The sequence below is a fragment of the Pezoporus flaviventris genome, unplaced genomic scaffold (genome assembly GCF_033815535.1).
Source record: "Pezoporus flaviventris isolate CSIRO_AGI_PZ_B2104156 unplaced genomic scaffold, CSIRO_AGI_Pfla_v1 ptg000054l, whole genome shotgun sequence".
Taxonomy (NCBI): domain Eukaryota; kingdom Metazoa; phylum Chordata; class Aves; order Psittaciformes; family Psittacidae; genus Pezoporus; species Pezoporus flaviventris.
The window spans coordinates 2,501,810-2,525,095 of NW_026892602.1; the positions used below are offsets into that span (position 1 = coordinate 2,501,810).

The window sequence follows — 23,286 nt, forward strand, 5'->3', positions numbered from 1 at the left end:
CTGGACACCCTGGGGCAGCTCAAGAGTCGTTCTGGTGTTAGGCACTTAGGCAGTGGAATTCTGCCACAAAGGATCAGCATTTAGATGGTTAGGCCATTTGGGCTGGCCTTGTAATAACTAGGTATAAAGTGGGGTTTGGCTGTTGGTAGTTAGATTTCTATCAGGAGGGCTGTTCGAACTGCTGCTCTTAGTGATCTGGCAGTCCAGCAGGTTGTTTCAGGTAGTGCTAAATCCTCAAGTGGTGTGGTTGCATTTTATGACACTTGCAGGCCTGTCAGTCTGTTTGCAAATTTTGTCAAGTCTTCCAAAAAGCTAAGATAGCACTTGAATTCTACAGATTTTATAGTACTGCCCTGTTAAAGTTTGAGCCATTTCAGAAAGAGATGGTAGCGATAATGTTGAAAACCAGCACGTTGTTCTCAGAGAATGCATGTTGCCTCATGCAAACACCAGGTTCCAGCTCCCTTACTCACACTCCAGTTGCTTACTCTGTAAGGCTTTACGCTGGGGTTAAGAAAGTTGTTTAGTCAACACTGAAGCTTAAAAGTCAATTTTATCTAAGACCACGGGCCCTAAAGTGCTGTAATAGTGTGGTTAATATGGCATCATTGCAAGGCTGAGTGAAGGTCATCTGCGTGTAGTTGCTGCATTCTGATGCTATAAGCTTACATTAAGAAAGTAACTTAAACCTTTTAATTGTGAATTTCTTTTGTGTGGCACTTGGTGTTGCACTAATTGTTGAGTCTATCCAGAGTTTCTACCTTCGAAATGTCAGCTGCATCTCTGTTTTAGCAAATTTTTGGTGAAGTAATGATAAGCATCAGCTGCCAATATGGTGTTATTGCATAATCTAAAATAATTTTCAGCCTACTATCAAGAGCAGATTGATTATTACCTAACAAATATAGAATGGAGTGTGATACAATATGTGTACTGTCTTTACTATTTTGGGGAAGTTCTGACTGCATTTGCTGTTTGTTTCCTTATTAATTGCATGACCAGAATACCAGGGTAAAATGCAGTCTAATCTGAAAGCTAGTCACTTACTTCCCTCTTGGAAAAAGAAAAGGGAGAATTTGGTGATGGATCTATAGTGTAAAGTTGGTTAAAGCAAATGCATTTTATCTTTGTAAGGTAGAATGGGGCAAAAACCAGGAAACTGAAAAGTTGTTTTAAACCCTGGTAGAGTAACATGTAAGATTTGGTGTTAATATTTTTACATTTAGGAATGATTTATGTTAACACTTGCATATTCTCAAACTGTTTACTGCCATAAAAAAGGACTGTTGTCCTTGTTAAAGCTATACTTCTATGGCAAAACAGAGTTCGGGCTTAATACCTGGATTGTTCTGAACTATGCTTTCCCACGTTCCAAAAATGTGTGTTTGCAGATTCTCAGATGTTTTTTGTATCATGGGTTGAGTAACCATTCCAAAAGTGACAATGTCATCCTGTGTTAATATCTCAGTGTTTTCTGTGTAAACACTGCAGTTTCCTTAAGCGGCTCCTTGCCTAGCATGTCTGTCTCTGAGATAAATAGCGTCAGCTGTAATACTATGACTATGGTCTGCATTTCTTCTCTCTCTCTTGCTATGAGCTATATGAAATTTTTTTAATGAAATAGGAAAAATTTTCCCTTTTTCATATTGAAATATGAAACATCTTGTAGAATATAAGAAGATGGAATATTAACTTTGCTAATAATTATAACCATTAAACCAAGAAATTCAAAAGCAGTAGCTGTACAGTGCTATGGATTGAAAGTATCCAGAAACTGTGCAAATGGGATTCTTCCTCACATTTGTTTTTAGCCATCTTTGAAGTATAAATCTATGTCCTGCTGATACCTTATCCTTCCCATTTAAGCATTATTAGTTACAGAAGCATGAATATCCACCCCAGCCCCGTCAGAACAGAACCTTCTAAGTGCCAGCATTGTTAACTGATTTGTTGCTGAATGTTGTCTTGGGTACACTCAGCAAGTACATAACCAGCCAGAGTGACAAAGTGTGAAGAAGTAAGCTGTCTCTCCTGATGTTTTTCTCACTGGAATTGGCATCTCATAGGCGAGAACTGGAGCAGGGGGGTGAGCAGACTCTAGATCTGGTATTCAAAAACTGAATGAAGAAAGCAGTACTTTCAGTAAGTGAATATGTCATTCTCTCTCTGAGCAGGTAAGACAGGTCTCTCTGAATACCTTTCTGTGACATAGCACACTCCTGCCTGCTGAATCACATCCATTCATATGATAGACACCCCCCCCCCCCCCCCCCCGAACCAACAAAAAAAACCCCCACAGACACAAAAAAGAGACAAGGCAACTGTGTGCACATAGTGTCACATAAAGTGTCTGAATCTCTGAGGGGCAGGTATCAAAAAAGAGATCCCTCTCCCAAAGTTCAACCTTAGTTTAAAGCTTAAAGGTCTGGAGAATGGTGTGCTTCAGCTTGTGGAGTTTACTGTTTTCAGCACCTGCTTCCTACAGTGACTATACCAAAAGAGACCTGAATATTTACACAGGATTTGGAATATCCATTACATTACTATCCCCCTTCTAATCTCTTGGAATAATGGCTGCAGAGTTTGTGGAAGATTCGAGGGAAGGTCAGGACATTTTCAGTGCAAGATGGCTGAATATGAACATACTACCCTGTTTCAGCATTCCCATTAAATATTTTTTGTTACTCTGTTAGATACACATCAGATAAAATCAACACTGCTCCAAAAGAGTAGAAATTGGGTTGCTTTTTATCTTTTCTAAATACAATATTGTATTAAAGCACTTAATAGTTGCAGTACACTATAAAAAAAATCCCCTTCATCCCCTTCTCATCTCATGATGAAAAATAAGATTAACTCACTATTTCATTTCTGTGCTGCTGTCTGTCCCCATGCCACAGAACACCCATAAGAGCTGTCATTACCGATCAATGTCGTCAAGCCCTGCAGCCAAATGCTTTGATAACCCATCATGCTGGCACAATGGAAATAGTGTCCTTCAGACTCAGATCAATATTTGTATCAATTTTGTGTCTGCAGCTGGCTAGAGTGAATGGAAACATGATCTGCATCACTGAAACGGTTTTCGAGATTTTTCTGCCCTTCCTGGTTGATCTACTAGTGTTCTTCAAAATGTTTGTTTATTGTTTATTTCCTTTTTGCTGTATGGGGTGGTGTTCTTTTTTTTTTTTTTTCATTTGGTGGCTGTTTGGTGAAGATAATACCCTTTTTATTTCAGATTGCATTCTATTGAGACTTCAGCACTAGTTTAGTATCGCTTCCTGATTCTAAGATGCTATAAAAGGGTCAAGTCACTGCAGATTACTAGTGTTAAATATTTCTGTGAACAAGCTGCTTCAAGTGCTATTTGTGGATCATGATTCTTTTATACCAGTGTTTTTGACAACACAGGGTAAGAAAATCCAGACTAAACTCATGCCTGAGGTACATTTAGTAATACCGTGGTTTGAGTTTTGTCTGTGGGCAGACCCTTGTGTGTGACTATACAACTAATGGACCATTTGTCTTCCTCTGTGGCTGAAGCTAGCTTGTAACTTGATAGCATAAGAGGCCACTTAAGAGTGAAGGGAAGAAGATGATGAAGAGTAGAGCAGAGCTGCAGGGACCAGGTAGGGCAGAAGAAAGGGAATAGCTGAGCTGAGGTAAATCCTTACACAAAGGAAACAGAAGCTGGGTGGTGTGTAAAAGACAGGCTGAACACTCACTTGCTTTAACAGTGTTTGTAAGACTGTGTATAGGATATACAATAAGTGTGCTCCACTTGCTTGTCCTGCGTAGGCACAATAGGTGGGGCTTCTTTTCTTTTTCCAGATGCCAGTTTTGACAAACTGTTAGGAACTTCTTTTCCTCTGAGATACCCCCACCTCTGATAAATTCACTTGCTGCAGGGTTCAGAGATGTTGGTTGTGAGGGAGAGTGACTGATGGATGAATAGTCAGATAGATGATAAAACTATGTGGAATGTGTCTTTGAGAGGCAAAGAGTACATTAAGGTGACAATGGGAAGCCCTTGTGCAAGGCAAAATCTGCCTAGTGCCTTGCAACTTCATTTAGGCCTCAGTGAATGTTTATGCAGCTGTGAATCAGATGAAGGTGTTTGAATCAAAAGTACCTGAACCTCCCCTTCTTGAGGAGATGGGTCCACTATAATGAATGCCCTGAGAAGATCCTCCTCCACTGTACCACTGGAGCAACTCATTTAAAAATTCTTACCCTGAGCAGGGTACTCCTGTACAAGTGTCATTTCTGTTTGTATCAGAAGACAGCAATTCCTTTTGTCCTTACACATAATCTCAGCAAAGCTGGTCAGGTTAGTTCTGTAGGATGGCGATTTTTGTACAAATGGCTGGTAACATTTTAGGGATTATTTCTTTGTAGTGTGGCATTGCAAGAGCAGAGTAATGGCTCTGGTCCCGTGCTGGTAGAACTCACAGGGCAAGTCTGTTGCAAAACATTACGATGTGCTTCTGTTGTGCACTGCAGCAGGTTCACCCAAGTCAAACTGTCTCTGGGGAAAGCCTGGTTGATTAGATTTAGCTGTAGCCACATAGGAGATTCAAAACTGATTTCAAAACACTCGGTCATCAATTCCTGGCTTTTCTAACACTGTTCAGATCATGTTCTTGGGCACAGTGCTCCTCCATCTCTGGCAAAGCAGATTTCTAATGCAGATGAGGAGATTTCAAGTTGTAACATGTAGTTCCAAGTTGAAGCACTACATTCCTAGGTTGCTTATTTTAACCTGGTGATCTTGCAACCATTTGATGCTTCTACGATTTTGTTTTGTATAATGAAATATACTCTTGACATACCTAAGGTAACTAATTTTTTCCATAGTGAAGACAAGGCAAGAACAATGTTTTTTGACAGCCATTTAAAGAATAATATGCTTGTCTTAAGCACTATTGCTTCTGATTCATGACTAATTTCTCTGTAAGTGTGCATGTGACCTGTTTAGTTTTGCATTTAGTTCATGCTATATGAAGTCAAATTTGAACAAGTGTTGTCACCTGCCTTTAATACCCTTCTTATTTGGGTGATTTTTCATGGGTTTCTTTAAATGCTGTCTGTCTGTAATAGGGTTTGGAATTCAGGTTTATTTATAGAAAGAAGTATGAAGACGGATGAGCCTTTGAGAAGTTACACTATTCCCCCTGTGTTTCAGTGTTCTGTATAATTTTAAATGCAAAACAAGGCCTCAAAGAGCAGCAGCAATGAAATGTCTTGGCAGGAAGCCACAGAGGTTTCAGTCCCTGAAACTCTGCTAGTGCTAGGTGTGCCAGTGCACATGGAATACTTTTGTATTCCATGAAACAAAACCCATATCAGTGGCATTTTGATACCATTGTTTCGGATCTGACTGTCTTCTGACAGTAACTATTTGGGCAAAGGAGAATTCTACAAGATACTGTGTTGAATGCCAGTCACGTGCAGTTTCTGTGAAGTCACACGACTAACTTGTATTTTCTCAGTCACTGTCAAAGATAATTCAGAGTTTGATACTAACATTAAACATGAGAAAGGTTGGAATCATTAGTTTTGCATGAAATATATAAAATGGAAGCAAATACATTATGTACGTCTCCAGATTGCTTCCAAATCTTTTCTAGTTGTAACATCACAAAAGTATGTTTTCCGTGGAACTAATCTGTAAACTCTGGGGATTAAGGTAAAATCTGTTTTACTTGTGTCTGGAGCACTCAGCAGGTTTCATACTAGAAACTCAGTGATTCTACAGTAAATACATGTATGTTCTGTTGTTAGTAATTTGTATTATATGCTGAGTGGAATTACTTCAAATGTGAAGATATGTTAGGGTCAGCATTTTGTTCAGGAATTTGTGGTTTTGGAGTTTGCTTCATGTTTTGTGTCCAGGGCAGTAGCACATATGTGGGTCTACCTCATGTTTTCCAGATTTCTACCACTTGAAAAAACAGAAGTTGTAGGGTTTTTTTTTTGTTATTATGCTTTAAATAATTGCAGTTAATAAATGGCAATGAACTTGTTTTTCAGTCACCCAGCATGGGCACCCTGATGGGGGTGTATTTACCATGCATGCAGAATATCTTCGGGGTTATTCTCTTCCTTCGGCTGACCTGGATGGTGGGAATGGCTGGAGTTCTTCAGTCCTTCCTGATAGTATTACTTTGCTGCTGTTGTGTGAGTATATAGGTAAAATAATGCATGTGACGTAACGTCTGTGAAACTATTGAGAAATTTGGAGAGGCTACGTTGTAGATATATGTGTAAAGAAAAACCAGAATTATGCTAGACACTTACACTATGTTTGTAGCTATGTGTTTCCCCTAGTATATCTGAACTGACAAACTGTGTCTAGTGCAGGTGCAATCTCAACGCTAGTGTTTGTTCAGCAGACAGCTGTTTTCTGCGCCTGTCCCAGGTTATGGCTGCCTGCTGTGCTGGAATCTCAGATATGCATATGGAGGGACACCTGCACTTTTTTGTCTTCCTGTGTCTGCAGACATGTTACTTGACCTGATAAAGCAGTGGTCATCTCTCAGGCAAAAATCTCAACAGCTTGATGATTAAATTCCTGCTGCCCTTATTTGCTTTCATATAATGACCTGTCAAGGCAGAATAGATAGAAATATTATATCCTATGTGAAGTGGCAGCTTTAATCTATCAAGAAATCAGTTGGTTTTAAAAATGTTGTTGACACAATTGCTTCCTTTTCCTTGTTTTCCCCAGACTATGCTGACTACCATATCAATGAGTGCTATTGCCACAAATGGTGTTGTTCCAGGTAAGTATAATTAGCAAACCTCTCATTTGTGTTTAAAAAATAAGAAGTTCCTATAAGCTGTTAGTATGTTTTTATTTCAGAGAAATTTGCTAAAGCCAGGATAAAAAGCCTGAATTCGTATCTAGTATTTCTTCTTCTTATCAATAAAGCTAAAGATTTGATAAGAGAAAGATATTTGAATTGACCCCCACCTCCCTAAAGCAAATACACAGTGTATGATTTTGTTGTATTCTTGTGAATATTTTACAATTTATAGCAATAAATCAATGATAATTTTACTCTCACTTTTCTTGTTCCATAGCTGGTGGCTCCTACTTCATGATATCTAGGTCATTGGGCCCAGAGTTTGGTGGAGCTGTAGGGCTGTGCTTTTATCTGGGAACAACCTTTGCAGGAGCCATGTATATCCTTGGTGCCATTGAGATCTTGTTGGTGAGTAGTACTGGAGTAGTCCTGCTTTTAAGAAAAATAGCATATAAGAAATGCCCCAGTATTCTTGTCCCATGTTTGTATACACATTTCTGGGTAGAGACCAGAAGATCTCTGGTTTCTTGGTGTCTAATTCTGTACTGCTACTGCTTCCCTTTGGATGCTGCGTGTTCTGTGGGTATCCAGAATGGAAGTTCTTCTGAAAATATAGATGGAAGTAGGAATGAATCAGACACATGCGCATCACTGATAAAGTTGGCTCAGTTGTACAGTGGAAATAGAATGGGCCATTATCCCTTGACTTTTCCTATAAACTGAAGGTTTCTGGTGAAGAGCATGTTGCAAATAGGGAAGTGATTTACAATTACAGTATAAGTACAAGATCACTACAGTAATATAGAGGTCTGTTCCTGTGTTCCTTCAGCTTGCTTTCTTCTTCTTTCAGACATACATTGTACCACAAGCAGCAATTTTTCATCCATCCGGTGCCCATGATGCATCCAGTGCTATGCTGAACAACATGAGGGTGTATGGCACTGTATTCCTCATCCTGATGGCAGTGGTGGTCTTTGTGGGCGTGAAATATGTAAACAAGTTTGCTTCCCTTTTCTTGGCCTGTGTAGTAATATCTATACTGTCCATTTATGCTGGAGCTATCAAGTCCATCTTTGATCCACCTGCATTTCCGTGAGTAGTATTTCTGGATGAGGGTATAAATTTGTGGGGTTCAGTGGAAGTTACTTCAAACTTGTGCCTCATACCTTTTTTGTGAATTACTTCTGATTTTTTTTTTTTAGCTGTATATAGTGACAGTGGTCATCTTCTTCATGCAGAGCTCATGGAATAGATGTTTTGTTGGCTAAAATGAATGCATGATTACATTCTTTAACTGTTTTGGTAGAAAGAAGTCTCATGGGGAGTAATCACACTTCTCTGCTTCCTGTGAAGACTAATCCAGTACCTTAGCCTATTGCTGTTAAGTTACATTTTAGCAAGAATTTTGCATGGTTATTTGTGGCAGGCAGTAGGAAGCAGTTTGGCAGGTTTGTTTTCTGCAGGCCAGTCAGACATGATGTGCTGCCTTTGTGGTTGGAAACTGTGGTGGTGTGATGTGGCTGCTTGCTGAGAAATAGAGTATCTCTTAGGGAGGTGTGATGGTGGGCCCGTGTTGAGGCTCCAGCAAAACTTCCTCTTCGTCTGGAAGCAGATTATTCTGCTGTGTGAGCAGTCCTGCTCTTAACACAACACGTACTTCTAGGCACTTTGGCAGTTAAACATGTAATACGATTTCTTAAACTCAGAGCAGTAATGTGGATACATGTGTTTTACCAGAAATGCAAACCGTATTTCCTGATACTGCTGACAAGAGATGAATGGAATGGAAATAGAGGAGTCGAGTCTGTGTAATTATTCACATTTTAAAATGTTGTGACCCTATAAGTATTTGCAACCCTGAAGGGCTCCCTTTAGGTATTATGGGCCCGTTGATTATAATGTTTTACAACATTGGCAGGTTTACAGCAATAAAAATAAAACGATGTCTCTACCTCCCCCTTATTATCTCTTGGATTGTTCTTGAATGTCCTCCCTATCTTTCTTTGTTGGGCTATATTTCTTTTTTTTTCTGGAGAAACTAGCACAACTTCTAGTTACTCACTGAAGTAACTAGACGTTGTACTCATTTTTAATACTGGAGGGGAAAGTTCTTTGAAGTTACAGTTCACAGTCCTGTAAACCCTACAGAAATGGCTCCGTCTCTTCCATTTTCCTGGCTTTATTGATTGATAAGATCTGTGAAACAATTAAACTTACTAAAATGAAAGAAAGAATTATTTGTTGTTTTTTTTTTCTGGTGGGTGTTTCCTGGCACCAGGAAGAGAAGTTGAATGAACTTTGAGTGGTAGCAAGCTGTTAAGTTAAATCACCCAAGCTGTTAGGTTTTATCACCATGTCTTGTGGAACCATCTTTGGAGAACTGGATTAAAATTTTTCAGTGCTGGAACAAACTATGTTTGTGGTGAGGTAAAGCACAACAGGCACTGGAGGATTTTAGGAATTATGAGCAGTATCTTCCAACAAGAAGAACCTTTGCTTATTGTGATTGAAATGCACATTCTTACGTCTGAAGCTAAAATGTCAGGTCATTTAAATGTTACTGTACAGAAACCAGGCAAATGTGATTTCTAATGTCTTTAGATTTTCTATATATCTAGGAATTTGAATCCTACTATTCACAGCTTTTCCACTCCAGTAGTTCTGTTTAATGGGGGGGGGGAGGGAAAGTGACCTAATTTTTCCCTTTCATTGTTAAAAGTAAATTTACCAAATTCAATAAATCACTGATGTAGCTTTTTATACCTCTTCCAAAATAGTTGGGTAAGTGGCTTTATACTTCTGACCCTTAAAGGAAACAATTACACAGTCTTTGTTCTGCTACCACCATCTTTTTGAAGCTGCTGTACTTAGCAGACTAGAGCCACTTGAGTTTCCACAGTATGAACGAAGAATTATGTGAAGGGTGGATTTCATTTTCCTGGTACATGTAGTAACACTGATTTCCATGCTTTCCTTCCAGTATTTGCATGCTGGGCAACAGGACATTGTCAAGAGACCAGTTTGACATTTGTGCCAAAACCATAGTGAAGGATAACATTACTGTGGCCTCTAAGCTTTGGGAGCTGTTCTGCCATAGCACAAATTTAACCACGGAGAACTGTGATGAATATTTCCTAATGAACAATGTATCAGAGATAACAGGAATTCCAGGAGCTGCTAGTGGCATTTTGAAAGGTATGATAGAGTGTTTCTTTACCCTCTTAAGGAGGAGGCATGCTGAGTAGTTGAAATGGGTTGAACTCTCTTCCCTGCTGTTTAAGTAAGAGATTGAAGAAATGTGATTACAGTGAAGAAAATTATCTTCGATAAAGAAAACCAGTCTTATTATCTTTAAAAAGAGTACATGGCACTTTTGTCCAGATACAGTACTTGTCTGCTGTGAAATTGATTAAATTTGCCTTCTGAATCTCATAATTTCAGCAGAAAGTCAGCTGTGATTATGAGCTAGACAAACATGTAAGTTGGTAAAGGTTTTCTGAACTCTATGTAGCTGTGACTCTCAATTTTAGACAGGTTAAGATTATGTCCTGAAAGATGAGAGTACTTGTACACCAGTAATGTAATTCCTGCTGCTGAATTTATCATTTGAAAGTGTTCATTATTGACATGAACTTCAGAGAACTGTTGCTTTGTGCAGGTGCTGAATGCCTAAGGTTCCCCTTTTCACAGGAACTACTAGTCTAGTTTCTAAAGTGGACTTGGTGAATTTTCAAAGGCCAACCGTGTAATTCTGTAATTCTTCCACTGTCTAAAGAGCAAATCTGTTTATATCTAGAAAGCTGGTCACTGTTGCTTTGGATTCTCTGGTCTGTGGTGGGTATGGTTCATTAAAAATATTCAGTGTATTTCTTGGGATTAAAATAGGTATGAAGCTAAAAGAATGTTACATCTAGTAATATTAAAGGATAAAAAGTGCTTCCGCTTTTCTAGGGTATTCATACATATTTATTGGTTTGTTACAGATTCCCTTGAAAGCATGCAAAATAAATTTTCTTTGACATATCTTTTCTTTGTGTTGATCACTGAATTGCATTTGTAATGCTCAGTTGTAGACCATTATAATCAGAACAGGTTTGAACTGAACCATGCTTTTCTTTTCTGCGGTGTGGTGATAACACTGAAGACAACTTATGGAGCAATTATTTGGAGAAAGGAGAGATACTGGAGAAGGCGCATCACCCGTCTGTGGATGTGGCAGGCCAGAAGAGCAACCTCCATCTCTATGTGCTTTCAGACATAGCTACTTCATTCATGGTGCTAGTTGGCATCTTCTTCCCTTCAGTGACTGGTGAGAATGCTGGGATGAGAGGGCATCACAGGGCTGTGAGCTTTCTTTTTCATGATCTTATGTTCAAAACGAATTTTCAGGTATCATGGCTGGTTCAAACAGGTCAGGGGACCTCAAAGATGCACAGAAATCCATTCCTGTTGGAACAATTCTTGCTATTGTCACCACATCACTAGTCTGTATCCTTTTAAAATTAGAGTCCTGCCATGCTGTGAGTGACTCAGGTGAATGACTGTGTATCCCATTTGTGAACTGTCTTCAGGTGGCTAAATTATCAGATTGGACACTGGGGAGAAAAAAACAACAGTCCTTGAGCTGAAAGCATTAGAATTATGATCCTGCTGTTTTCCATTCCCACAGTTTGCATTGGGGTAATTGTTTTCTTCTTTTTGCCTTTGTATTGCTTTTCTTTGCTATGCAGTGATCTATGGCTTTCCAGGCTAGTGGAATACAGGTATGTATTTTGTTAGGATGCAGTGGACCATTAAGATGAGGAATGTAAGAGATCATAAATTTCAGGTCATTTAAAAACAAACAGAAGCCTTTCAGTTTCAGTGATGTTAAGGAGTATAGGCTTTCTTGAATATTTTAGGGCAAGATAAACTGGAGTTAAGAGATTAGACTAGATGTTTCCCAAGTGGGTTGTGGGGGGAGGGTCAGGAGGAAGATTCGTGAATTTCTGTATTTAAGTTGGTGAAACAAGATAATCTTAGTTTATAAGACTGTATTATCTCTCCCTGCCTCAATTTTTAACACATTGATCTGATTTAATGTTAGTCCATGATTCTTAGATACATCCCGGCTGGCATGCCTGGGGGTGTTACAAGTGGTCTGCCCAGTAGTGAGCTCCATGAAGCAGTGAATGACTCATTGTTTCCTGCCTGTTGCCACTGAGGCTAGAACACCTAATCTGCAGAATATGAAGATGTTCTTCATACCAGATTTCTAAGTGCTGAGCATGTGTGCGGAGGAACAGCCTTTGTCACACTTGAAGTTCAGGGTTTAGGACTGCAGAAGCTTTGCTCAGGAAAGACTATCTTAATATCTTCTCTCCTGCTAGAGAAAAGATGAAGCCAATGTCTTTCAGTTTCATGTAGCTGTTGGTGTCATGGTAAACCAGATATAATTTATCATATTACAATTTATTAACGTAAGAGAATAAAAAAAAAAGGGGGGGGGCACAAAAGGCAGTTAATATGAGCAAGGACTTCAGAACTTCTTTGTATGAGCTTTCTGAATAAGTCCCACCCAAAGGACAACTCACCAAGATGGGAGTCCTAAAAATTCTGCTGTTTCAAACCTGGTTTTCACAAGAACTTAACACACTGTAACTAAGGATCCCAGCTTGCTTGTCCCAGCTTCTTTGGAGCACAGCCTTTTCCTGATGCTCCTCTGGGAGCTGACCTTATACCAGGAAGTCTGCATTTCCCATGAATGTAATCAGTATTAAGACAGGTCACAGATGAAACCCCCAGCTTTATGGTTGAAATGCTTGTAGTTCAAAACTTCTTTCTTGGTAACCCTATATGTAGGTGTTAATGCGCCACCCAGTGGAAGGCTTGCATGGTAACTTTTAGGTGTGATCAGTGTTTACCTTTGTATTAGCTTTTATATTTTACAATTGCTTTTCAGGGGTAGAGTTTACGAATTAACCATTCATGTAAACTTAAACTGCAAGATGAAAAGCTTTAGTATGATGCCAGATCCAAAACCTGAGGTATTGTGTACTCAGCAGTACAGCAGTATTCAGCAGCAGTGCAGATTAATAACAAACACAATATTCAAAGACTGTTGGTGATGCGAATGCCATCAGAGACCACAAAATGAGAAAGTGCAAGGTAGTGGTTTTCTGTGTGTTCAAAATCTCTTCAAACACAGGAGAAGGATGGAGAAAAGAAAGACACTTTGATAAGTTTCTGTTTTATACTAACAGATTAAATTGATGTTTACATATCAAAATATTTCTTCTGGAGTTATCTTTTTTATCCTAACATATATCACTATTTAAAAAAAAAATGAAATTTAGAATAACAACTTTATCGCTTTAACGTTAGAAGGTATATATAAGCAGCGAAACATTAATTTACTCACCACCTTTATGTTCTACTAAAGGAGATGCTGCGGTGCAAATGCACATTTTGAACTTTCCACAATACTTCCTATGGTTGCATTTATCTGCCATGTCTAAATAAATCCGACTTCCTTAACACAATCTCTACTCAAGACTTCAGTTGTGTATTATTGTTTGGAGCCTGCATAGAAGGAGTAGTCCTGAGAGATAAGTAAGTTTTACTGCTTTTCTGCTCTCCTTTCTTCATTTTTTTGCAGAGAAGGTGTGTTCTTCCCCATTTTAGGCCCCTCCCACTTCTAGGTGCCTTCTAAACCATATTTCCCTGTAAATTGTAAACAGTGTTTTGGGAATCTGCTTGTATTTGATTTGATATTTTCTAACATGGCTCCTTCAGATTTTCTATCCTATGTCTTAATTCCTGCGTTTTCTTAAGTGAAAGTTGGAAATTATGTGATCAGAGTTTTATGACACAATAAAAAAAAAAAAGTTTTCAGATTGTTGAAATCAAACTGCAGATGCTTCCTACCTGTGTATCAAAAGTAACTCCTATTGTTTACTACTTTCTATATTTCCTAATGAAGAATATATGTAATATTTAAATGACATCTTAAAACAGACCCCAAAAAATGAATGCAAGTGTCAAAATGTCTTGCTGTTTCTCTCTGCAGGTATGGTGATGCGGTGAACAGGAACCTGGTGGTGGGCACCCTTTCGTGGCCCTCACCATGGGTCATTGTGATAGGATCCTTCTTCTCTACCTGTGGAGCAGGTTTGCAGAGCCTCACTGGAGCTCCTCGGCTGCTGCAAGCCATAGCAAAGGACAACATCATTCCTTTCCTCTGGGTTTGTACAGCTTAAAAACCACTGCCACCGCCAGAGTCATCCTGTAGCTAGTAACTAACCAGCTATTTGACTTCATGCTCTTGGAAGTCAGATTTATTTTCCCTAGTTTGCCCAGCACTGAAGTGAAGGCCAATATTTTTTGGTTTTATACTTTTTTTTTCTTTTGTTAAGAACTAGGAATGTTTTTAAAGGAGTTTGAATAGACATATATAGTAATTTTATGAATAAAATTAGCATCTAATTCAGTGAAGCACAGAATAATGTGACTTGTTGCTCTAGAATCAGAAGTATGTGGGAAAATTACTATTGTTTTCTAAAATGGAATTTTCTTTTTTTTCATTATAACCATATGCAGTACTTGGAAGATACATTTAATGTTTCTGTTTCTTCAGGTTTTTGGTCACGGAAAAGCAAATGGTGAACCGACATGGGCTCTTTTGTTAACAGCACTGATTGCAGAGCTAGGAATCCTTATTGCTTCACTTGACATGGTGGCTCCAATTCTCTCAATGTAAGAAACAGGCAGGTTGCTACTTAAGGGGGGAAGAGTGGTACTCTTGAGTTTTGCTAATTTGATTGTCCTTCAGAACTGTATTCTGGAACGTGAGTTCCACTTTTATTATTTCTGTGAATTCTCTGACTTCAGGCTTTACATATAAATCTACTTGTTTCTGCTCTGGAGTATTCTGTGAATAAACACGTTTTCGTATAATGTTATTTTGTTAGTGAAAATGTAATTTTTATAACAGAACAAAAATAGCACTGATGTTGTGGATAGATCTAACTTGTTTTAACTACTGCATACTGATAATTTAGGCTAGTAAAAATCAGAGAGATAGGCACACATAACAGGGCAGCTGCATTTTGACGGTAAATCATTCATATGACATGGACAGTGGGATTGAGTGTGCCCTCAGCATGTTTGCCAATGACACCAAGCTGTGGTTCAGTTGATACCCTGGAGGGAAGGAATGCCATCCAGAGGGACCATGACATGCTTGTGAGGTGGGCTGATGCCAACCTCATGAAGTTTAACCATAACAAGTGCAAGGTCCTACACCTGGGTGGGAGCAATCCCAGGCACAGCTACAGGTTGGGCAGAGAAGAGATTCAGAGCAGCCCTGTGGAGAAGGATTTGGGGGTGTTGGTCGATGAGAAAATGAACATGAGCCGGCAATGTGCGCTTGCAGCCCAGAAAGCCAACCGTATCCTGGGCTGCATCAAAAGGAGCATGACCAGCAGGTCGAAGGAGGTGATCCTGCCCCTTTACTCTGCTCTTGTGAGACCTCACCTGGAGTATTGTGTGCAGTTCTGGTGTCCTCAACATAAAAAAGGACATGGAACTGTTGGAGCAAGTCCAGAGGAGGCCATGAGGATGATCAGGGGACTGGAGCACCTCCTGTATGAAGACAGGCTGAGAAAGTTGGGGCTGTTCAGCCTGGAGAAGAGAAGGCTGCGTGGAGACCTCATAGCAGCCTTCCAGTATCTGAAGGGGGCCTATAGGTATGCTGGGGAGGGACTCTTCATTATGGACTGTAGTGACAAGACAAGGGGTAATTGGTTGAAACTTAAACAGGGGAAGTTTAGATTGAATATAAGGAGTAAATTCTTTCCTGTAAGGGTGGTGAGGCACTGGAAAGGGTTCCCAGGGAGGTTGTGAATGCTCCATCCCTGGCAGTGTTCAAGGCCAGGTTGGACGAGGCCTTGGGTGAGATGGTTTAGTGTGAGGTCTCCCTGCCCATGGCAGGGGGGTTGGAACTAGATGATCTTAAGGTCCTTTCCAACCCTAACTATTCTATGATTGTATATGATTATTATATGTGGCAGAATCTGTAAATGTGTGTGCTAAAAGGTTTTGCCATTTTTTGCTCCTGCAGGTTTTTCTTGATGTGTTACCTCTTTGTTAATCTAGCATGTGCAGTACAAACACTTCTTCGAACTCCAAACTGGCGGCCTCGATTTAAATACTACCACTGGTAAGCAAAAGGTTGGCCCAGCACCCTGAACGCCTAGTCTGTAGGCTGCAGTGGAGGTTTCAGAAGAACTCTCTCCATGAGGGTTGTGGGCATCTTTTATTGTTTTAGATATCAGCTCTAGAAAAGAGTAGATGTACTCTAGATTTATTTGTAGTAGAGCAGACCAAGGTATTTAATGGCATAAGAGTTTAATTTCAACAAGACACTTAAAACTATTGGGGACTGGGGAGATTCATTGGAAGCTTTACTTCTACTGCTGATTCAGAACAGACAATTTAAAATAAAAAGCAAGGGAATAATTGACTTGTTTTTAAGCTTTTCTACACTACGTCTTATTGGCATCTTTGTCTTTTGTTTTAGGGCACTCTCATTTTTAGGCATGAGTATTTGCCTAGCACTGATGTTCATTTCATCTTGGTATTACGCTTTGGTAGCTATGCTTATTGCAGGCATGATATACAAGTACATTGAATACCAAGGGTAAGTATTGACTGGATAGAAAAGGGCAGGAAGGAGACTGGGTCAATTTTTTAATGAATTATCTCTGGCTTTCACATTTGGAGAAAGATTTCTCCAGAGATACAGCTTTCAGGGTTTTGTTTTGTTTTTATTGTTTTACTGTGTCAGCTAAACAAAAGCCCTTAAAGAAGTTTGGTGACACTTGAGAGTCACAGGAAGCAGAAGCTTGGTTGGGATCTGTCCTTCTGCTGTCTGTCACATGTAAATCAGGCCCTGAACAGCTGAAGGCAGCCATCTTACTCCAGTTGATCTGGTGCAAAGGTCTGTCTACAACAGTCCTAGAAAAGCTGAATCTGCAGATTATGTTGCCTGAGGTGGTTAATATCTGATGGACTCGGGCTCTAGTGTATGGCTATGTAATGTAACCTTAGCAGTCAGGTATTGACATGCCTGAAGTTTATATGGGCTTGGGAAGCCTTCTCTGTAGTGGAGTGTTGCTTACGAATGAAGCACATTTGACTTAAAGATTTGGATTTTCTCATGTGGTATGTTATATCACGGACATACATGTACAAATGATAAATACATGTGTGATGCATGCCTTTAATCTTATTACAAGGTAATGATTTCTCTGTAGTATGACTGTAATTGTGCAGTTAACCATACATGAAACTGTATGTTGGCTAAACTGTGTGTTCTTCCCAGGGCAGAGAAGGAATGGGGTGATGGGATTCGGGGTCTTTCACTCAGCGCAGCAAGATACGCCTTACTCAGACTAGAGGAGGGCCCTCCACACACAAAGAACTGGAGGTACTCATTTTGGTTTAATAACATCTGCTGTCATGATTATCTACTTACACTTTGGGAATTAAACTGGACTCCAACCAAGATGCTTTTGGTCTGTGTGAATTAATTGAAATGCTCAGAATATTTAAGAACAAAAAGTTGAGCCTGTGGTTGGCTACTCTGTCACTGCCCAGGCTCAGTTGTGCAGCCCCTGCATTGTCAGAGCTTTCGTTTCTTTAATCGGACTCTGAACTAGTTAGATCAGAAGTGGAACTCGGGGAAACTGTGAAGGTCTCAGGGTACAGAGGTCCAGATGCCCATAGTAATTCACACTGCGAACACAGAGAAGTCGCTGCTATAAGTCTAGGATTAAAAAACAGAACAGTGGTCAATATTTTTCCCTGTGGCTTTGTGTGTAGATCAGATAGGAAAGCACCTTCCTCTTGGTTATGCATCATACAACTCTTAGGCTCTGAGCAAAAGACTAGGAATCTACCAAAGAAAGTTTTACAAATATTTTTATAGTTGCTCAACCTTAGCTTAAGACAGACAATAACTTAATTGATGTGTGGCAGCACTTTAACGGAGAGAAGGCAAGTGGGTTCTATATTTAATGAAAATACTCATGTTTCCCAATTGCTTGGCACAAGGGTCTAGATAGCTGTGGAAGGACAGGCCTGCAATGTATGCTCCAGTAGTACTTAAAAGAGCCTTGAAAATCAGCCACTTAAATAAAACACTAATGTAAGCCTCTTAAGTACATGAATGAGTTTTATGACTGTCAAAACAATGCAGCAAAAGAATTCCCTCTGCTCCTGATCTGCTTTGAATCAAGAGAAATAAAATATTAAATAAAACCCCTGTAGTGTGTGATATACAGGAAGAATGTGCTGTTTCAGAGTTAATATTGAAGCACAGTTAAAGAGGTGAAGAAGAGAAGGCTGCGTGGAGACCTCATAGCAGCCTTCCAGTATCTGAAGGGGGGCTATAGGGATGCTGGGGATTGACTATTTATTAGAGACTAAGGAGAAGGGGTAAGGGGTTGAAACTTAAACAGGGCATGTTTAGATTGGATATAAGGAGGAAATTCTTTCCTGTTAGGGTGGTGGGGCACTGGAAGGGATTGCCCAGGGAGGTTGTGAATGCTCCATCCCTGACGGTGTTCAAGGCCAGGTTGGGCAAAGCCTTGGGTGGGTGGTGTCCCTGCCCATGACGGGGGTTGGAACTAGATGATCTTAAGGTTCTTTCCAACCTTAACTATTCTGTGATTCTGTGAGAGAGGCAGTTGTTTTAGAAGTGTGGTGTTTTTTTTTTAAAGCCTTAGTGAAAAATAAGCTACCTTTTTTTTTATTTTGTCCAGGCCTCAGCTGCTGGTGCTTCTGAAACTTGATGAAGATTTGCATGTAAAATACCCTAGATTGTTAACATTTGCATCCCAGCTGAAAGCTGGTAAAGGTTTGACTATCATAGGGTCAGTGATCCAAGGGAATTTCTTGGAAACTTATGGAGAAGCTCAGGCTGCTGAACAGGTCAGTGTCTTAAATTCTTAAAGTACAAAGGGGTGAGTGGGCAGATAACTTAAAGGTTTCCATGTAATCATACATGGAAAAAAGTGTATTGCAGGCAATACAGGACTAGTGGAGTAGTGCAACGGCAGCTCAGGAATGAGCTAGCAAACATGCTTTGGCTGCTGGTTGTGACTTTGGGGATATAAATGATCAATTTTTGCAACTTGTGTAAACAGCCTTACTGCGTAAAACTTTATTCATTGATAAGAAATACTGTGTGGAAGTTTAGGTATGCTGATCAGTGGGGGGGGGGGACGGGACTGGTTAGGTTTCTGAACATGCCAAGAAACATTTCAGTAACTGTCAGTAATTACACACTTAGCAAATGCGCTGTGTCTCTTCCAGCATGGTAATAAATGTCTTAAAGAAAGCATCAAAGGGTGGGCCTGAAAATATATTAATAAATAGTTTAATATTCCTTGCTGTGCAAACGTGATATCATAGCCCTGTTTACATAGTATCAGCACATCACTGTTTTCTTCCCTAGAGGCTTTTTATCAGGAAAACTGTTCTAAGGGGAAAACTAATTCATAAGCCTATCTGTTGACCAAGTTATTTTAGTTTTTAAACTAAAGGGTGTGGTATTCCTGATAGGTTTGGTGCTTGTATTTGTAAATTGAATATAATAACACAGCATGTGACATAGGAATCTGAACCTGGAAATCCAAATGAAGTTAGTTAACCTTGGGTTTAAAAGGTGCGTGTTTTAGGATTAGAAAATGGAAAGTGAGATAGTAACACAGATATCACTAACTACTACTATGAATAAGAGAATAAAGAAACCCTTAATCTGTTAGAAATAATTATGTTTGGAAGGGAGCTGTGTGTGTTTTAAGCAAGTATTATACACAATTAGTGAGTATTTTCTCTTCTGTTTTGTTAAGGAAAGCACTTGAGCAGAACTTTGCTTTGAAATGTGGTTTACCTGTGGATCTGTGAACCAGGAATTTACACTGTAATCACGTGATAGAGAAACACAAAGTGTTCCTTTTGGTTGTGAGGTTTTTCCTTGTCTGTCTTTCAGACTATTAAGAATATGATGGACATTGAGAAGGTGAAAGGTTTTTGTCAGGTGGTTGTAGCAAATAAAGTTCGGGAAGGAATTGCCCACTTGATCCAGTCCTGTGGACTAGGTGGCATGAAACATAACACTGTCGTTTTGGGATGGCCATATGGCTGGAGACAAAGTGAAGATCCAAGGTCATGGAAGACATTTATAGGTGAGCATTGCAGGTTCGTGTGATCTAATAGTGTGAAGAGAGATGTTTATTACACACCTGACACACAAAGAGGGTTTTAACAGAATCCTTGTGAAATTGGTGGGTTTTTTTGGGTGGGTTTGGGGTTTTTTTTTTTTTCAGTATTGATTGTGAAGTAGATAATTTCTCACAAAACTGTTCTGTTTGGAATACTACTTCTTGGATGTAAAAGATTCATGAAAGATCCTCAAAGATTAATCTAGCAGCTAAAATTCATCTGTCTAATGAATAGTTAAAAAGTTAAAGACTTGAGAGATGCTGTTTTAATGTCAAACTATAATTTCAGGTAATCCATCTTTTCACTGGTCCTAGCTTGCCCATCTCTCTTCACTACTGAAGCCAATGCTTTCCTTGCCTGTACCTCTCTCCTTCCCCTGTGGTCCTATTCCTTAACACAGATTAGAACAGAGCAGATGCTTTGTCCTCATCCTTAGCTTTGGAGATTGCTGCTTTTCTTTCAAACACGAAACAGGGCTTGGTTCCTGTAAGTCTGCTTTATCTGGGCTTTGTCCTTTGGTCTGACCTGTCTCTCTAAGCCTTGCTGTACATGCTCTGACTTTTAAGGTTTGCTGACATTTACTTAGTAACTGGTTTGTTTGTTTAGGACCATAGATCACTGTTGCAGAATTTAAAGTAACTGTCTGTCCTTCCTCTGTTGGGCAGGTACTGTTCGCTGCACGACTGCAGCTCATCTGGCTCTGTTAGTTCCCAAAAATGTGTCTTTCTACCCCAGCAACCACGAACGTTACAATGAAGGCAACATTGATGTGTGGTGGATTGTGCATGATGGAGGCATGTTGATGTTGCTTCCTTTTCTTCTCAAACAGCACAAAGTAAGGAGCTAGCCAAAGAATGTCACCCAACTATTTCTCTGAGTGTTAAAAAAACAAAGTCCAGTGCTAGAGACTGTATTGATAAATGAGAGTGGATGTATTGGTAAGTGTCTGTCTCTTAGAGCAAAATACTGGTTCAAATACTAAAGAGTTTGTGTTCCCTCACCAGGTTTGGAGAAAATGCAAAATGAGGATTTTTACTGTAGCTCAGATGGATGATAACAGCATCCAGATGAAGAAGGACTTGGCTACTTTCCTCTATCAACTGCGAATAGAGGCAGAGGTAGAGGTGGTAGAAATGGTAAGGAATTTTAGCCTGGTTTTCCCTTAATGATGCAAATGGTGGTACTTGGTTCTGACTTGATTACAAGCACAGTCTTTTTTTCTTATTTCTACAGCACAATAGTGATATCTCAGCATATACTTATGAGAGAACTCTTATGATGGAACAGAGATCTCAGATGCTGAGGCAAATGAGGCTGACAAAAACAGAGAGGGAGAGGGAGGTATGTCATTTGTAGTTTATTGCTATGGACTGCTGAGGTGGATGACACAAAGTGTCTTCCTAGTAGTGTTTTATATAGCTGCTGCTTAATTTTAACTCCTGTGTGTTAAAGATGTAAGGAAGTACTTTTACTGTAGCTTTTTTTTTTTCTCCTTGAATTGCTCACAGTCGTTGAATAGTCTGGCTGTACTTGAAAAACTGCAATAGAAATTATTTGTTTGTGGACAAACAATGGTAGCATATACACTACAGAAAGAATATGTGTTCCCTTTTGCAATGTATATGACATTTGATGACTTGAGGATGCAAGTCTCAACCGCTTCTTGACCCTGTTGCTTTATATGGGATGTCTGGGGTTCATCTCAATATATAGCATATCCTGTTTTCCTATGGAAGATTTTATTCCAGTTTGGACTGACAGGACACATAGCGATGACAGGTGCAGGTGATCTCATATTTCTGCATGTGTTTGTGCAACTTTTTTGTTGTAGGTCTTGAGTCAGACTTGTCCATTGTTTCAGACCATGTCATGATGTGAGCTAGACTGTTTCTCTTTCTTGTATAGCTACAGGCCTCTGTTAGTCACAATTCTGCATGGCTCATATCCATCAAAACTGCTCAAAGTCAGTTTGGTGTGCAAGATTGCCAGCTAGGGCGGATGCCTGGTATCAGAACCAGGGAATGTAAAATAAAGTTTATGCTCTGAGTTTATGCTGTCATTCATGTGCCCTCTAGGCTCAGCTGGTAAAGGACAGACATTCAGTGGCACGTCTGGAAAGCCTCTACTCAGATGAAGAAGATGAGACAGAGCCAGTTCCTGAAAACATTCAGATGACCTGGACAAAAGAGAAATGTGATGCTGAGAAGCGGAACCGAGGCAGTGCTGTGGGAAGCTTTAGAGATCTCATCAGCATTAAGCCGTGAGTCTTGTCTAAGTCAAGAGCTTGCACCTCCTGAAACGCCTGCTGTGCTGTGCTTTAACTATGTTTGTCTCCCAGTCCTTGGTTTAGACTTGCACAATAAACATTCAGACCCAACTACTGAAGACAGCAGTTAGCCTCCTGAGAAGTCTCTAACCAATTAAATGTGTCACACATCCCTCAATATTTTGCTTGGTATATTCAAATTCTATTGTAACTTTCCTCCTGTCTCCCACATACCTCAACAAACCACACATTCTAATACCAGACTACTGATTTCACTGATCTGATCAGAATTAAAAAATAAGACTGATAATTTTGGTATCTAATGCATAGTGCAGGTGTTTAACAGAGCAGGGAAGCAGCTATGAAGATGGTGATGAATGACTATGAACAGGGTATGTATGTGCCACAACCCTCCAAGACAGACTTGCTGTTGAAGGAGTACTGACATGTAACAACAGCTGTAGCTGTGTATGTCCAGTGACAAGCTGGAAGGAAAGGTGTGTTTTGGCTTTGCATAAAAAGGTGTGAATCTCCTTGGCCTCTTCAGTGTACCACATCTTACATGAAGAGTTCACACAGTCAGTTTTGCAATCTCAGCAAAGTTCCAGATTTTTCTTCCTAATAAATCAGTGAGAATTCAAATCTGTTTTAGGCTGAATCATACTGTAGAAATTCTGCTGAATTTGGTGTTAACTACCTGTACTTTTTCCTCTTCCATGCTTTCAGAGAGTGGGAAAACTTGTAAGTTTGTTATTTAACTTAGAAATACATTAAGATGGTTGAGAGGGAAGACTTCATTTTCTCAACTAAACGAAGGAAAACTATATGTAATTATGGAAGGAAAGAAAAGGAGTTAGAGCTGAGCAGTCTTGGCAGTGTTTTTAAAGAGAGCAGGGTTAGCCACTTAAGCCAAATATCATAAATAGCACATAACTACAGAAG

At 39.6% G+C, this 23,286-nt stretch overlaps 1 protein-coding gene across 7 annotated transcripts in view; it reads left to right on the top strand.

The window, feature by feature from the left end:
- The window catches only part of SLC12A4 (solute carrier family 12 member 4), a 51,272-nt gene that overhangs the window by 23,899 nt on the left and 4,087 nt on the right, over positions 1 to 23,286 (top strand). For 4 of the 7 annotated variants that reach the window (XM_061469018.1, XM_061469021.1, XM_061469020.1 and 1 more), the window contains 20 exons: positions 6,034 to 6,180; positions 6,731 to 6,785; positions 7,087 to 7,217; positions 7,660 to 7,901; positions 9,790 to 10,004; positions 10,954 to 11,118; positions 11,199 to 11,297; positions 13,343 to 13,400; positions 13,858 to 14,032; positions 14,425 to 14,543; positions 15,910 to 16,008; positions 16,369 to 16,488; positions 17,173 to 17,277; positions 18,614 to 18,782; positions 19,846 to 20,041; positions 20,744 to 20,913; positions 21,083 to 21,214; positions 21,312 to 21,419; positions 22,154 to 22,338; positions 23,071 to 23,085. In XM_061469018.1, the coding sequence (XP_061325002.1) occupies positions 6,034 to 6,180; positions 6,731 to 6,785; positions 7,087 to 7,217; positions 7,660 to 7,901; positions 9,790 to 10,004; positions 10,954 to 11,118; positions 11,199 to 11,297; positions 13,343 to 13,400; positions 13,858 to 14,032; positions 14,425 to 14,543; positions 15,910 to 16,008; positions 16,369 to 16,488; positions 17,173 to 17,277; positions 18,614 to 18,782; positions 19,846 to 20,041; positions 20,744 to 20,913; positions 21,083 to 21,214; positions 21,312 to 21,419; positions 22,154 to 22,338; positions 23,071 to 23,085 (2,705 nt within the window). The remainder of the gene's footprint in view (positions 1 to 6,033; positions 6,181 to 6,730; positions 6,786 to 7,086; positions 7,218 to 7,659; positions 7,902 to 9,789; positions 10,005 to 10,953; positions 11,119 to 11,198; positions 11,298 to 13,342; positions 13,401 to 13,857; positions 14,033 to 14,424; positions 14,544 to 15,909; positions 16,009 to 16,368; positions 16,489 to 17,172; positions 17,278 to 18,613; positions 18,783 to 19,845; positions 20,042 to 20,743; positions 20,914 to 21,082; positions 21,215 to 21,311; positions 21,420 to 22,153; positions 22,339 to 23,070; positions 23,086 to 23,286) is intronic. The other 3 variants (XM_061469019.1, XM_061469023.1, XM_061469025.1) reach the window with 2 other exon arrangements.